A 16,993-nucleotide genomic window follows, 5' to 3' on the forward strand; every position below is an offset into this window, starting at 1 on the left:
AAAAACAATTGTCTCCTGCCTGAATACAATTTTAAGTGGTGCTGTTTATCACAGTGGTGCTAAGGTTCCTTTCTTGACAGCAAGCCGAACAGGAAGAGCGTGCCTGGTGATATACACCTCTGTGCAAAGTTTTTTTGGAAACTAGCTGTTAGGAATTTATTGATTTATTTTACATGGTTCAGTTCGCAAATACATGAGCGATAAGCAGGCTTCCTCCATGCTCTTGCTAATGTAATTTGCATCTCTTCTATGTCACATTCAACAGTTTTATCACTCGTGTTCTTTCACATATACAGATCTGTGTGGGTGGGAGATAATTCATGAGTTGGAGAATTCTGAGTGAATTTTGAGTATCAGTTAACAAAACTGCTCCCTATTAGATACCTGTGGAAATATTGGGTTTGGTGTAAATAAATAAATATAAAATATGGATATGTTAATTCATAATTCAGGTGCACACTGAATACTCTATATGAACATTAACAACAAAACAACAACATAGTAACATAATAATAATAATACTAGTACACACAGCCTATTTTAATATCATGAAAATGTCAACCAGTTAAAAATAAAACTGACAAATTATCAAGAACACTTCCTTTAGTACACAGCTGTATAGTTCTACTTTAACTAAAATTACAAATAGACACATAAGTATTGTGAAAGTGACACAAATTTTGTAAATTTGCTTCTGTACACCACCACAATGGAGTTGAAATGAAACAAGATGTGTAGAACGGGCTACATTCATTAAGGGCCCATTCACACATAACACGAAAGATGCAGAAACCGGAAGAAAATCCGCAAACCAAAAACAAAATGGGGACCCGCAAAACATGCACGCTCGTGTTTGCATGCATGAACATCTCTTCTAATAAGTGGCAACATGGGAGCCCCTAAACAACTCTCAAATGACCTGAAAACAAAGATTCTTCAACATCATGGTTTAGGGGAAGGATACAAAAAGCTATCTCAGAGATTTCAGCTGTCAGTTTCCATTGTGAGTAACATAGTGTGGAAATGGAAGACCGCAGGCACAGTACTAGTTAAGGCCCGAAGTGGCAGGCCAAGAAAAATCTCAGATAAGCTGAAGTGAAGGATGGTGAGAACAGTCATAGTCAATCCACAGACCTGCTCCAAAGACCTACAACATGATCTTGCTCCAGATAGTGTCTCTGTGCATCGTTCAACTATACAGCGCACTTTGCACAAAGAGATGCTGTATGATGTTGTAATGCAGAGGAAGCCTTTACTGCATACACACCACAAACAGAGTCACTTGAGGTATGCTAAAGCACATTTGGACTAAGTTACTGTGGAGTGATGAAACTAAAACTGAGTTATTTGGGTATATCAAGGGGCTGTATGCATGGCTGAAAACGAACACAGCATTTGGAGGTGGTTCCATCATGCTGTGGGGCTGTGTGGCCAGTGCAGGTACTGGGAATCTTGTTAAAGCTGAGAGTCACATGGATTCCAATCAATATCAGCAGATTCTTGAGAACAATGTTGATGAATCAGTGACAAAGTTGAAGTTACACCGGGGCTGGATCTTTCAACAAGACAACGACCCTAAACACTGCTCAAAATCTATTAAGGCATTCAGGCAGAGGAACAAGTACAACGTTCTGGAATGGCCTTCTCAGTCCCCAGACCTGAATATTACTGAAAATCTGTGGTGTGATTTTAAGTGGGCTGTCCATGCTCAGAAACCAACAAGCCTGAGATGTTTTGTAAAGAAAAATGGTCCAAAATACCTTCAACCAGAATCCAAACTCTCATTGGAAGCTATAGGAAGCATTTAGAGGCTGTTATTTCTACAAAAAGAGGATCTACTAAATATTGATGTATTTTTTTCTGTTGGGATGCCTAAATTTATGCACCTGCCTAATTTTGTTTAAAGAATTATTGCACACTTCTGTAAATCCTATAAACTTCATTTCATTTCTCAAATATCACTGTGCTTGTCTGCTATATGTTATATTTAACTTAAAATGCTAATCAAACAACCAATGATTTATAAAGGAAAATCATGGAAATCATCAGGGGTGCCCAAACTTTTATATACAACTGTATGTATTATTATGCGTTTGTCCTGCATCTGTCTGATGTCTGTGTTTGTAATGTAACACCTTGCGTGCACTCTTGTTCAGCTGACAGTCAGTGCTCAGCTGACAGGCGCTGTATGTCCACAGCAAAGTGATCACAAATGAATGAGTTCACACCTTTACCCTTATTTGTGTTATTTAATCTACACTCTTTCTGTCTGTCATGTAAACTACAATTTATGTGGTGGAAGTGACATCAGCCTGCTCAGCCGGCTCATTAATTCCTCACTGTGCTGGGCGCTCAGAAGCTGGCCGGTCCTCATGTGATCGTGTTGGTACTAGAGGTGGGTATCAATTCAAATTTCAAGAATCAATTACATTCCGATTCTTACATTCCCATCACACATAGCCAGAATCATGCAGAATGGCGTCAGAATGACAAATCGGCACATATCTGAAAAGTGCTGGATTTCAGTTCCAAAACATTCTGACAGTCATCTGCGGAAGTCCACACAGTTGGTCAAAATTGGCCAGCGGCCCGAGTGTGAGGCACATGTTCAAAACCCTCCGGGCGTCATCAAGATGGGACACCTATCCAGCGGTGGTCCATGTGCAGTCTGAAGACCATCTGACTGCAATTTACATATTCTGATGGTGGCAAAACAGGATCCGAAACGATTTGAGCGCATACGAGGAAACCTCGGGATGGATTTGCAAGTTGCAAGTTAGTGATTTGCGTGCATAGAAGTTCACTTAGTTTTGTCAAGAAACAGGTGGAATATGCCGGAAAGCTGCACATGTTGGCAAAGCCACAAACGGAGGAACAAGGAAGACAATATTTCCTTCCATAAGTAAGTGGTTTTGGTTCTTCTTGTCACTTTGTCCGTGATATTTGGATGATAAACAGCTGTATGTTTCCTGCTGTACCTGTGTCACCTGATGACACGGACCATTAACTCTTCACTTATGTGTAGTTGATATTTTCCACTGCTAGACCAATGTCTAGTTAAAATGCTTGTTGTTAGTGATTAAAATTGTTCGACAAGACTGGGGATTTTTTTAAATTTGCACCTTAAAATAATGAGATTATAATGACCCCCAATAGCTGTGCCGCTCAGAGTCACACCCACACATAGAGATGTGTACCCACACCACTGACTACTGACTTACACCACTATATATATATATATTTATTTATTGCATAGACAATGTGACCACCTATCACCATTAGGCCAAACCAGAAACCCTGGATGACACGAAAGGTGCACTCCCTGCTGAAAATTCGTGATGCTGCATTCAAAGACAGCGATGCAACAGCACTCAGAGCAGCCAGAAGGAACCTGTCAGTGGGAATAAAAAGAGCTAAGTCCACATATGCCCTCAAGGTTCAAGGCCACCTCCAATCTAAGGACCCACAGAGCATGTGGAGGGGCATCAAATGCTTCACGGACTACAAAAACAATGTAGCACAGTGCTCTGCAGACCCAGCGCTCCCAGACACTCTGAACGCCTTTTATGCGCGTTTTGAGGCATCCAACACCACCACCCCCTCCCAAGTCCCTCCCTCCTCCAAAGACCCCCAGTCAGCAACATCACTACAGCTGAGGCGAGGAACATGCTGCAGAGGATCAACCCTCGAAAGGCCATGGGCTCTGACAGAATACCAGGGAGGGTCCTTAAAGACTGTGCACACCAGCTGTCTGAGGTTCTGGCGGATATATTCAACACCTCTCTGTCCCAAGCCAGAGTTCCGCCGTGCCTCAAGACATCATGGAGAATCCCTGTGCCAAACACCTCTGCACCATCCTGCCTCAACAACAACAGGCCAGGTGCACTCACCCCATCACCACAAAGTGCTTTGAGAGGCTGGTGAAGAGGCGCCTGAAGCAGACCATCGATGTGACTGTAGATGAGCACCAGTACGCGTACAGGCAAACCGGTCCACAGCTGATGCCATCTCCACCATGGTGCATCAGGCCCTGTCCCACACAGAGAACAAGGACTCCTATGTGAGGTTGCTGTTCCTGGACTTCATTTCTGCGTTCAACACCATCATCCCGCAGAAACTGGTTTCCAAGCTGGCTGAACTTGGAGCCCCCTCAGCACTGTGCAACTGGATCCTGGACTTCCTGACTGGGAGGCCACAGAGTGTCAGGATCAACACCACCTCATCCTCCACCATCATCCTGAACACTGTTTCACCCCAGGGTTGTGTGCTCAGTCCACTGCTGTACACATTGATGACCTTCGACTGCAGAGCCCAGCACAAGAATAATCTTGTTGTTAAGTTTGCAGACGATACAGCAGTGATCGGGCTCATTAGCCAAGGCAATGAGACAGCGTACAGGCAAGAAGTGGAGAACCTGACACGGTGGTGCGGAGACAATAACCTTTTCCTCAACACCCAGAAAACCAAGGAGATAGTTGTTGACTTCTGCAGGTCAGCCCCCACCATCCCCCCGTCCTACATCAACGGAGCAGACTGTTGAACAGTTCAACATCCACCATCAAACTGTGAACATTGCACTACATGCACATTGTCACTTCTTAATACTCTAAGGCTGCTGCTGCTGCCGACCCTCTGCCTTGTATATACTATATGGCCACAGCGGTGCGCATATTGTACATTGCAAAAGTTTATACTGCAAAAGTTTATACAATACGTTAGGTTAAAACACCTGGAGAACCTGCATTTCGTTCTGCCAGTAAGGGTCGAGTGACAATAAAAGTGAGTCTGAGTAGCACAGATCTGTGTAACTTTCAACACTAATATTTGGGAATGTGTGAGTGTCAGAGTAAGTTTAATACTTTCCTGACATAATTTAATGTAATTTAATTTTACTGATTTTACTGGCTCCATATCCAGGTCAAAATGGCATTTTAACACATATTTTGCGAGCATTTTTCTGAATGTGTTCAGTCGCGAATTTCCTTTGAAAATGCATTAACATCCGGGTACTTCATCAATATTTTGCCCGGTTAGGAGACGTCATGTAGCTGTCCATGAAGGGATGTTTTCCCTTAGTGTGCAGCATTGGGTCTGCGCTCTCTAATACTCATATACAGCGCCATGCACTCCCCATCCAGCCTGATGGAGTTTGAGAGGTGCTGCAAAGAGGAATGGGCACAGCTGCCCAAAGATAGCTGCGCCAGGCTTGTGGCATCATATTCAAGAAGACTTGAGGCTGTAATTGCTGCCAAAGGTGCATCAACAAAGACTGTGAATACTTATGTACATGTGATTTCTTAGTTTTTTTAATTTTTAATAAATTTGCAAAAATTAAATATATATATATATATATATATATATATATATATAAACTTTTTTCATGTTGTCATTATGGGGTGTTGTGAGTAGTATGAATTTACTCCATTTTGGAATAAGGATGTGACATGACAAATGTGGAAAATGTGAAGTGTTGTGAATATTTGGTAGTAGTGTTGGTGATGTTGTGATTAAACTAACCACTTTCTTGTTGCTGTTGTTTGGCTCAATGTATATTTTGCTTCTTTCATTCACAAAAAGAGACCAACGGTTGCGGCAAACTGAGGAATTGACAAGAAAGCTGAGTATATGATGTGTATATGTGTTGTCTTTTTATGTAGCTTTTCAAGTAGCTTTTCATTTTTACAAGAAGGAAAACTCCAGTGTCAGACTAAACATCAGCAACGTGAGGAGGGAAGATGGCACAGACTGACAGGGAACTGCAGAGTGAAATTAATACACAACACTTAGCTGTGAATGTGAAAGACTCTGTCAGAGAACATAATCTACTTTGTTCAAGTGCATGTGTGGAAATGGGTTTTCTTTAATACCATCGATTTCCATTCAAAAACATGTTACACTGTGATTGCCCACTAATGTAATTTGGTCTAGACCAAGGATAAGTTCTTTTGTTTTCTTTTTTACAGTTCCACTCATATTAAAACATTAGCAGCCAGGCCTCTGAGTGCTCTGCTGATCTTTGACAGCTGTCAAAGGAAATCCTGTTTTCCAACGAGCACCAGCAGCCTCGGTGGCCACCAGGACCCCTTAGCAACAGACTTCATAAATCACATGTAAACAAAAGGCATACTTCACATGTGCCTGCCTGAACAAGCCCAGACACGTCCCACTGCACCAACATAACTGCAAATCATTATGTTAAAACATCCCAACATCTTTTAAACCTGAGTACGCAGTAGTTTTTATGTAGTTAGTGGTGGGACATTTTGCAGAACCACTCACTTATTCACTCACTGACTGAATCCATCACTTGTATGTATCTCAGGGAAATCCTGCTTTAGGTGTCAAATCTCGCGCGTAATCACGTTCTCGCTAGGGAGGCCAAGATTTCGTTGTCAGTGCAAACAAGCGTTTGTAGAAACTTGTTTGCAACATTCCGTCGTTACGGAGGTGAGTTCAAACAAAACATGTATTTAGGTGTTTAAGATAATCGTGAGTCTTTAATGTAAGTTTTATAAAAGAAAAAAAAAAGCATGTTGGTGTTAGGGTTGGGAACCGGTTCTTTTCAGGTATCCTTAAGAAATCATTCGATCCATCGACATCAACAGCCTTTTTGTTTAACAATTACCTCATCAGTCCTTCAGAGTGGCTGTTCTTTTTGGGGATGTTTGTCAGGAAAATGATCATTTCTCTACACTGATTACAGACCCTGCAGGAAGTCTGTATAATCAACCGTTTGTTCAGCGCAGCTTTGCTTTGAACCTTGAGCCAATGATGCAGTGCTTCGATCTTTGATCTGCTGCTTCGTTGGTTCTTTGTTTTATTTCACTTTATCTTAATTTTTCCCCGCTAGAACCCTAAAGAGCATATATCTGTGAGTAATATTTACCTTTTTATGTTAAACAGACCTGTTATGGTCAGTGATAGATGTATTTCATAACTTAAACACAGGACCGATGCTAACGTGTTAGCATGTCTATGGCATTTTCAATGTTAAAGTTAGCATTAAGATGAGCCATTATCAAGCCTCCCTCCCCAGCACGCAAAGTGAATAAAAGTAAAAGGGCACCATCAGTAGACCTTTAAAATAACTTAAATCACATTTTCTGAACTGCTATTTTGAGAGTAAGGTGGATTTGTGTCTCTTGGACTGCTGTCCTGTTCAAGCTTATTCATTCAAAAAAAATATTGTTCACAAAAGATTTGCCACAAACATAACACTCAGAGGCCTCACTGTGCTGTAATTAGGGTTATAAAAATGTGAACTTGTCCTTTAAGGTTGGAGGAAGCATCGTGCTTCATAGAAGTTCACACAGTCATGAAGGTTAAACAGAATGTTAACCCAGCTCATAATCCCCAGCGCTGCATTCAGACGAAAGTCACATTTCAGAGGACTTCAGTGCAGAGTGCAGTACCTTTAAAGTTTGGGTTCAGCAAGTCTTTCCTGGAATTGCACAGCAGAGCGTTGGTGAAGACAAGGTCGAGAGCGCACAGCAGCAGATGGTACGAGTTCACCAGGTCATCGCTGATCATTGGGAAGTTACCTGGACAGACAAAAAAAGGCCCTTAAAAATTCTACTATCTACTGAGGAAAGTGAGCCTTTAGGCTGTGTTCAGACAGGATGAGTCTGATTCAGCATCACAGCCAAATCTACACAGGCAGGCCCAGACTGGACTCTGCAGTTGTCAAGACATCAGATACACACTGAAATGTGTGTGTGTGTGTGTGTGTGTGTGTGTGTGTGTGTGTGTGTGTGTGTGTGTGTGTGTGTGTGTGTGTGTGTGTGTGTGTGTGTGTGTGTGTGTATGTGTTACAAGGGATTAGGAAGCAGCCCATGTGAGAATAGATGTCAGAGGAAAGATAAGTAAATCATTAACAAACCTCCAGCAGTCTTTAGCCGGGCACGTTCCACTGCTGTTGTACTGGAGCTTTTATATGAAAGAGACATAATGGACAGAAATAGCTGGGAGGGTTTTTTTTGTTGTTGGAAAATTAAGGGTATGTGAACCTATGAATGAAACTAGAACAAACCTGGAGAGTATAAGTCTTTGTCAACAGCTTATCAGCTGCAATGTCAATGTTCGTTTTAGAAAACAGAAATCAACAAATAAGAAAAAAGAGAATAACTTAGATTTAAAGTTATAATAATTAATAAATAATTTTTTTTTTTTTTAAATCCCATAACTACTTTTCCCATTACAAGCATAAAAAATTATTTGGGGTTGAAGAGGGGACAAAAGTGTAAACAGCCTTTATTAAAGTTCTAGAATTCAGAAAAATCTGGCTATGTCAGACCAAACAACAATTAAAAAGAGACCAGAGGGACCAAACCATTTAAATGCATCCACCACAATGTAGAGTTGAATTGCACCTGAATAAGACATTATCTATCCTCTGTATTTTCAGATATTTTCAGTATTTTAAGATATTTTCTAAAATACATACAGGTTTGGTTCCTAGACGTCAATGTTACAAACAGTAAAATGCTCAACCCTAAATCAGAAAAATTTGGGACATCACAGAATACAAGTTCACAGGGTTAAAAAGTCAGCAGGTTTTAGAGCCTTTAGAGCTTGGTGATATTCAAAGGTTCACTCGAGTTGAATCTTTCAAGGCACATCTTTAAATGTATTTTTCTTGTATTTACTATGAGTAAATACTGTTTGATTTTAGCTTAACTATGTTAGCTGTTTCTGTGTTTTTACGTGTACTTGGCATCTATATATTAATAGCCAAGTGGCCTCTGTGTATGTGCATGTGTATGTGTGTGTGTGTGTATGCATGCATGCGTATCTGTGGCTTCTATCACAGAGAAACTGGGGAAAGCTCACATTTGTCGTTTGGTATCCTTATGTATTTTGGGTCAAGGATGAACACCGCCAAAATGGAACGTTGACAGGACTAATACTTTTACAGAAACTATGGATATTAGCTAACAACACTGAACAATGGATATTGAAGATTGTATTCTGGACTTACACGCCATTCCAGCAGGAGGTGGTAAATTATCTATAAAAGCAAAGTAGTCAATCAATCAATCAATCAATTTTTTTATATAGCGCCAAATCACAACAAACAGTTGCCCCAAGGCGCTTTATATTGTAAGGCAAGGCCATACAATAATTATGTAAAACCCCAACGGTCAAAACGACCCCCTGTGAGCAAGCACTTGGCTACAGTGGGAAGGAAAAACTCCCTTTTAACAGGAAGAAACCTCCAGCAGAACCAGGCTCAGGGAGGGGCAGTCTTCTGCTGGGACTGGTTGGGGCTGAGGGAGAGAACCAGGAAAAAGACATGCTGTGGAGGGGAGCAGAGATCGATCACTAATGATTAAATGCAGAGTGGTGCATACAGAGCAAAAAGAGAAAGAAACAGTGCATCATGGGAACCCCCCAGCAGTCTACGTCTATAGCAGCATAACTAAGGGATGGTTCAGGGTCACCTGATCCAGCCCTAACTATAAGCTTTAGCAAAAAGGAAAGTTTTAAGCCTAATCTTAAAAGTAGAGAGGGTGTCTGTCTCCCTGATCTGAATTGGGAGCTGGTTCCACAGGAGAGGAGCCTGAAAGCTGAAGGCTCTGCCTCCCATTCTACTCTTACAAACCCTAGGAACTACAAGTAAGCCTGCAGTCTGAGAGCGAAGCGCTCTATTGGGGTGATATGGTACTACGAGGTCCCTAAGATAAGATGGGACCTGATTATTCAAAACCTTATAAGTAAGAAGAAGAATTTTAAATTCTATTCTAGAATTAACAGGAAGCCAATGAAGAGAGGCCAATATGGGTGAGATATGCTCTCTCCTTCCAGTCCCCGTCAGTACTCTAGCTGCAGCATTTTGAATTAACTGAAGGCTTTTTAGGGAACTTTTAGGACAACCTGATAATAATGAATTACAATAGTCCAGCCTAGAGGAAATAAATGCATGAATTAGTTTTTCAGCATCACTCTGAGACAAGACCTTTCTAATTTTAGAGATATTGCGTAAATGCAAAAAAGCAGTCCTACATATTTGTTTAATATGCGCTTTGAGTGACATATCCTGATCAAAAATGACTCCAAGATTTCTCACAGTATTACTAGAGGTCAGGGTAATGCCATCCAGAGTAAGGATCTGGTTAGACACCATGTTTCTAAGATTTGTATGTAAGTAGTGTATGTGTATGTGCAATGCGCATGATTTTATTGAAAGTTAAAAATTTAAGTTAAGTTCAATGTAAGTACAAAATATAACTGTAATATGTTAAAAATACATAGATGACACAACACTTGTTTCCCTTGTGGTCCATTTAAAAATTAAATGATAAAATAAAAGTAATAATAAATTTAAATAATGATAATAATGATAATAATAATAATGATAATAATAATAATAATAATAACAATATTAATAATAATAACAACAACAACAATACTGATAATAATAACAATAATAATAACAATAATGATAATAAAAAGTGTGTGTATATGATAACAAGAACCTAAACAATTTATAAATACATCAACAGAATAACAAAATTACATAATTAACAGAAAATAAAAGCGTTGAGTTACTCCTCTAGAAATTGTTGAGGCCTAAGGTTCTAGAAACATTCTGGACTCACACGCCATTCCAACATAACTTATTACCAATGAAAAAGCTCATCCAATGAAAGGCTCATTAAACGTCTGCTAACGAGTCTTTCATTGGATTCAGGTGTGTTGGAGCAGGGAGACAACCAACAGTGCCAGGAAGGTGGCTCTCGAGGACCGAACTTGGCCACCCCTGACCTAGTGACTCTTACACCTCCACTTCATCCCTGTTTTATTTAAGTTTAATGACAATTTGTTTAGATCAAACCATATTTTCAATGTGTTAATTTCTTCAGTTATTTCCTCCAGAACTATCTGCCAAGCTAGAAAACTGCTGCATCCTAGTAAGAGCAGAATACTACTGGAATGATGAGTCACTTTTGTGCGGATTAAAGTTAATAACTGGGACTCCTGTCTTGTTGCGTCCTCCGTTCTGTTCACACAGCTCCACAGCTGAGCAGCTCTCTGCTGAGTCAAGTTAGAACGATAGAGTCCAGTCAGAATTGATAACTTCAAAGCAAAACGCTGTTTAAATCAATTGACACCTCTGTCCAAATGTTGGAATACAAACAAACTGCAATCGATCAAAACGTTTTTTCCTTCCAAAACAAGACGTCCTGTGCTGACGTGCAGCAGCTGGCAGAGCTCAGCTCAGAGGCACAGAGAGACATTCATGCCAAAATGTCTGAATGGAAATGCTTTTGACAAAAACTACAGATTTTGTTTATTTTAATTTATGTCCAGAGATCAAGGATCCAGTGACCAATTTAAAATGTTGTGTTGACATAGAAAACTTGTAAAGCCTACTTTTAGTACACAGAAAATTCACAAGAGGTATTGATAAGGGAATCGATAAGGAATCGGATCGATAAGCGTAATCAATAATGGCATCGATATCGATAAAATCTTATCAATACCCATCCCTAGTTTCTAATGTAATCTTTGTGACTGTGGTCCCAGCTCTCTTCAGGACATTGACCAGGTCCTCCTGTGTAGTTCCTGAGCTTTCTCAGAATCATCCTTACCCCACAAAGTGAGATCTTGCATGGAATCCCAGACCGAGGGAGATTGACAGTCATCTTGTGTTTCTTCCACTTTCTAATAAATAGTCATAAGTTGTTGTCTTCTACCAAGCTGCTTGCCTGTTGTCCTGTAGTCCATCCCAGCCTTGTGCAGGTCTACAGTTTTGTCCCTGATGTCCTTAGACAGCTCTTTGGTCTTGGCTATGGTGGACAGGTTGGGGTGTCATTGATTGAGTGTGTGGACAGGTGTCTTTTATACAGGTAACGAGTTCGAACAGGTGCAATTAATACAGGTAAACAGTGCAGAATAGCAGGGCTTCTTAAAGAAAAATTAACAGGTCTGTGAGAGACAGAATTCTTGCGGTTGGTAGGTGATCAAATACTTATTTCATGCTATAAAATGCAAATTAATTATTTAAAAATCATACAATGTGATTTTCTGGATTTTTTTTTAGATCTGTCTCTCACAGTTGAAGTATACCTACAATAAAACTTACAGACCTCTCCATTCTTTGTAGGTGGGAAAACCTGCAAAACAGTTGACAGTGACAGTGGATCAAATACTTATTTCCCCCACTGTAACTTCATCTTTAGCTTCCCAGACTGTGTTACAATTAGGAATGGGTATTGAAAAATGGTTCCTGTTAAGAATCGATAAGGAATGATTCGATCCACTGACATCAATAACCTTTTTGCTTAATGATGTCCTTATGGCAATGGTGCCTAAGTCGGGTCCTCGAGGTCTACCTTCCTGACACTCTTAGTTGTCTCCCTGTTCCAACACACCTGAATCCAATGAAAAACTTGTTAAAAGCCTGCTAACGAGTCTTTCATTGGATTCAGGTGTGTTGGAACAGGGAGACAACTAAGAGTGTCAGGAAGGTAGCTCTCGAGGATCCAACTTGGGCAACCCTGCCTTATGGGTTCTTCAGTGCATATTACGCTGGATCAGCTGTTGTTTTTGAGGGTGTGTATCGGAAAAGGATTATTTCTCTACACTGATTGAAGCAGTGGGTTGCAGCGTTGCTTTGCTGCTTTTCAGAAGCAGCAAGTCCGTAATTAAGTGAACATTAATGGTGGGTTTATTTTTAGTTTTCATGCAACCATCACTATGAGGTTAAAAAAAAAAATGCAAAGGTTTACATGAAAGTTGTTAACCCCCAAAACGTGAATCAGTTGGAAATCGTGAATTATCCCCAAACCGTTAACTGCAAAAATTAAATGGTCTGAAAAAATATCGCCAAGTCTGTTTCAGACGCGGCTGCCTGACGTGTTGCGGTTCTGTGGTTTGGTTACGAGGCTGCTCCTCCTGGCCATTAAGTCCTCGGTGGTTTTCAGCTCTGGATTTGCCTTCGGTTCCACCTTCAGCTCAGGTGAGCTCACGAGCTGTTAGGATTTACTCCCGAATGTTGCTTCTGGTGTGGAAATGAGGATGAAAATTTAAGATAAAACAAATGAGTGATGATTGTTTGTTTACTTGTTTTAGGGGGTCAAAACTGTGATCTTTATTGGTACAGTGGACCAGTTCTTACGGTTCGGGGACACCGGGGTTGTTTGTAACAAAGTTGCAGCCATGCTGGCATTTTGATCATAAAATATAAGAGTAGTTTCAACTTGATTTCAGTTTACATGTCATGAGGATCAGCCCACAGAAGTGAAATATTCTTTGGAGTATTCCACAGACTAAAATGAATGATTTGCTCAGCTTAGAAAAATAAATAAATAAATAAATAAAATAGCAATTTGCATGTTTTTTTAAAGAATTTCTAACTCAGCCATTACTGAGTACACACAAGACACTTACAACCCCAATTCCAATGAAGTTGGGACGTTGTGTAAAATGCAAATTAAAAACAGAATAAAATGATTTTCAAATCCTCTTCAACCTATATTCAATTGAATACACCACAAAGACAAGATATTTAATATTCAAACTGATAAACTTTATTGTTTTTGTGCAAATATTTGCTCATTTTGAAATGGATGACTGCAACACGTTTCAAAAAAGCTGGGACAGTGGTATGTTTCCCACTGTGTTACATCACCTTTCCTTCTAACAACACTCAATAAGTGTTTAGGAACTGAGGACACTAATTGTTGAAGCTTTGTAGGTGGATTCTTTCCCATTCATGCTTGATGTACGACTTCAGTCGTTCAACAGTCCGGGGTCTCCGTTGTCGTATTTTGAGCTTCATAATGCGCCACACATTTTCAATGGGCGACAGGTCTGGACTGCAGGCAGGCCAGTCTAGTATCTGCACTCTTTTACTACAAAGCCACGCCATTGTAACACGTGCAGAATGTGGCTTGACATTGTCTTGCTGAAATAAGCAGGGACATCCCTGAAAAAGACGTTGCTTGGATGGCAGCATGTGTTGCTCCAAAACCTGGATGTACCTTTCAGCATTGATGGTGCCATCATAGATGTGTAAGTTGCCCATGTCATGGGTACTAACACACCCCCATACCATCACAGATGCTGGCTTTTGAACTTTGCACTGGTAACAATCTGGATGGTCTTTTTCCTCTTTTGTCCTAAGGAGATGACATCCGCGATTTCCAAAAAACAATTTGAAATGTGGACTCATCAGACCACAGCCCACTTTTCCACTTTGTGTCTGTCCATTTCAAATGAGCTCGGACCCAGGAAAAGTGGTGGCGTTTCTGGATGTTACTGATGTATGGCTTTCACTTTGCATGGTAGAGTTTTAACTTGCACTTGTACATGTAGTTATGAACTGTGTCAACTGAAAATGATTTCCTGAAGTGTTCCTGAGCCCACGCGGTAAGATCCTTTACACAATGATGTCGGTTTTTAATGCAGTGCCACCTGAGGGATAGAAGGTCACGGGCATTCAGTACTGGTTTTTGGCCTTGCTGCTTACATGTAGAAAGTTCTCCAGATTCTTTGAATATTCTGATTATATTATGGACTGTAGATGATGGAATCCCTAAATTCCTTGCAATTGAACATTGAGAAATATTGTTCTTAAACTGCTGGACGATTTTTCATGCAGTTGTTCACAAAGTGGTGATCCTCGCCCCATCTTTGCTTGTGAACAGCAGAGACTTTTGGGGATGCTCCTTTTATACCCAATCATGACACTCAGAATTAGTGTCCTCAGTTCCAAAATGCTTATTAAGTGTTGTTAGAAGGAAAGGTGATGTAAGGAGAGGCTCACCGAGTTTCAACGTCAACTAGTTTAAAATAAGTATATACACGTAAACAAGGCAGATATGAAAGTTATCTTATAATTTAACAATTTAATTTTATCATTTTAAATTAATGCATAATAAAGGATGGTGGATGTGAAGTGAGTTAAAACAATACAGGTTGTTTAAGAGACAAATACACTTAAATCGTTAAAATATTGATAGGTTTAGTTGAGAAATTGCATAAAAACGTTAAGAGCACCGACTAGGGCCCCACTAAATGTTGGACATTTCTAGTATGGGAGGATTACCACAGGTTTGGGATTTTCTTTTACTAGAGAGGGCCTCCGCAAGTAAGTGGTGCTATACCCTCACCCCACCAACAGGGACCAACAGGGATTTGTGTAATTCCTCTTTTTGGAAGTTCAATTGTACTGTGTTCATGATGTTCAGGGTTTTTTTTCTTGTTCTCATTTGGGGCATGGGGAAGGAAACAAAGGGTACTTTTGACATGTTATAAATAATGGATAATAACATTAAAATAGTGTTGTTGAATGTAAATGGTCTGAATAACCTTAGAAAATGAAAGAAAGTCATGTCTATGCTTAAGAAAGAAAAGGCACAAATTGTTTATTTACAAGAAACTCATGTATCCAGACAAGAAAATGACAAATTAAATGGATTTGGTTATACTAAACTGTATTACAGTACATTTAGACATGGATGCAAAAGAAGAATAACAATACTTGTGCATAATACTGTAAAATTTGAGTGCACCCAGGAAATTAGTGAAAAGGGAGATATAGTAAAAGGCTTACTAGAAAGTGAAAAAATTACAATGGTTAATATTTATGCCCCGCCTTATAGTGGCAACCTTTTTTTTTTTTTTTTAGAAATCTCACCAATCAAATAGTTGCAGAATCAGAAGGAATATTGATTTGGGGTGGTGATTTCAATATACTGATGAACAACAAGCTCGACACCACAAATAATAAAAAGTTTAAAAAATCCTGTCACAAAAAAATTTAAAACCTGTCTTGAGGAATTTGGGATTGCAGATACTTGGCGGGAATCGAACCCAGATAAAAGAGGTTATACGCATTACTCTGTACCAAACAAAAGTTATTCTTGAATTGTTGTTCTCATGAATAAAGTAGATCTATATAGATTGCAAGAATGTAAAATTGAAGAGACAATCCTGTCTGATCATTCCTTGTTGACAATGAAACTAAATCTTAATTCTAGAGTACGTTATACTTTATGGAGACTTAACGTAGGTCTTTTGAACAATAAACTTAACAAGGAAGAAATTAAAAATGATATAATAAAATATCTGGATGAAAAGGATAACGAAGAGGTTAACCCAACTACTGTATGGGATGCCTTAAAAGCGGTTATAAGGGGAAAGCTCATTTCCAAGACCGCAGCACTCAAAAAAGCTAAGCTAGAAACGTACGAGAAAGAAAAAAGAAAACTTGGAATATTGGAAAATGAACATAAAATTACTTTAAATCCTGACTTAATATCGAAAATAAAAGACATCAGAAACAACATAGATAAACTATTAACTTCAGAATTTGAAAAGAAAGCCAGATTCCTTAGATAGTCTTACTATGAAGTGGGGCCTAAAGCAAGCAGATTACATGCAAGGAAACTTAAAAAACAGCAAGTAGTAAGAGCAGTATAAATTAAAGAAAGATGAATCAGATCAATTTACACATGAACCTAAAGAAATAGAACTGTTTAAAAATTACTACCAAAAATTATACAGTCAATCACTGGGTGCAGATAGAGAACATATGAGAAACATTCTACATAAATTAGATCTACCTTCAATTTGCACTAAACAAAATGATCTACTTACATCTTCTATAACAAAAATTGAAATAGAGAAGGCAGTAGGCAAACTCAAAACAAATAAAACACCAGGTAGTGATGGACAATCATCAGAATGGCACAAATCGTTTAGTACTGAACTTATACCATTAATGCAAACATCATTCAATTATACACTGAGGCAAGGAGTTCTCCCACTTTCGTGGAGAGAAGCAATTATAAACGTTATCCCAAAAAAGAAAAAAAGTGAAACGTATGCAGACTTTAGGCCAACATCTATACTTAATGTAGACTACAAAATTTATACTTCTATAATGGCTAAAAGATTTGAACAATTTGTTGGAGATATAACAGAGGAAGATCAGACAGGATCCATAAAAGGTCTCCAAACCAGGGACAATATAAGGAGGAGTCTT

General features: G+C 39.4%; 1 protein-coding gene across 2 annotated transcripts in view; it reads right to left on the reverse strand.

Moving 5' to 3' along the window:
* Nucleotides 1-16,993, reverse strand: part of rbl2 (retinoblastoma-like 2 (p130)) — a 212,382-nt gene that overhangs the window by 115,467 nt on the left and 79,922 nt on the right. For both annotated transcript variants that reach the window (XM_034175745.1, XM_034175744.1), the window contains exon 5: nt 7,413-7,541. In XM_034175745.1, the coding sequence (XP_034031636.1) occupies nt 7,413-7,541 (129 nt within the window). The remainder of the gene's footprint in view (nt 1-7,412; nt 7,542-16,993) is intronic.

This window comes from Thalassophryne amazonica, chromosome 8 (genome assembly GCF_902500255.1).
Source record: "Thalassophryne amazonica chromosome 8, fThaAma1.1, whole genome shotgun sequence".
NCBI classification, from domain to species: Eukaryota; Metazoa; Chordata; class Actinopteri; order Batrachoidiformes; family Batrachoididae; genus Thalassophryne; species Thalassophryne amazonica.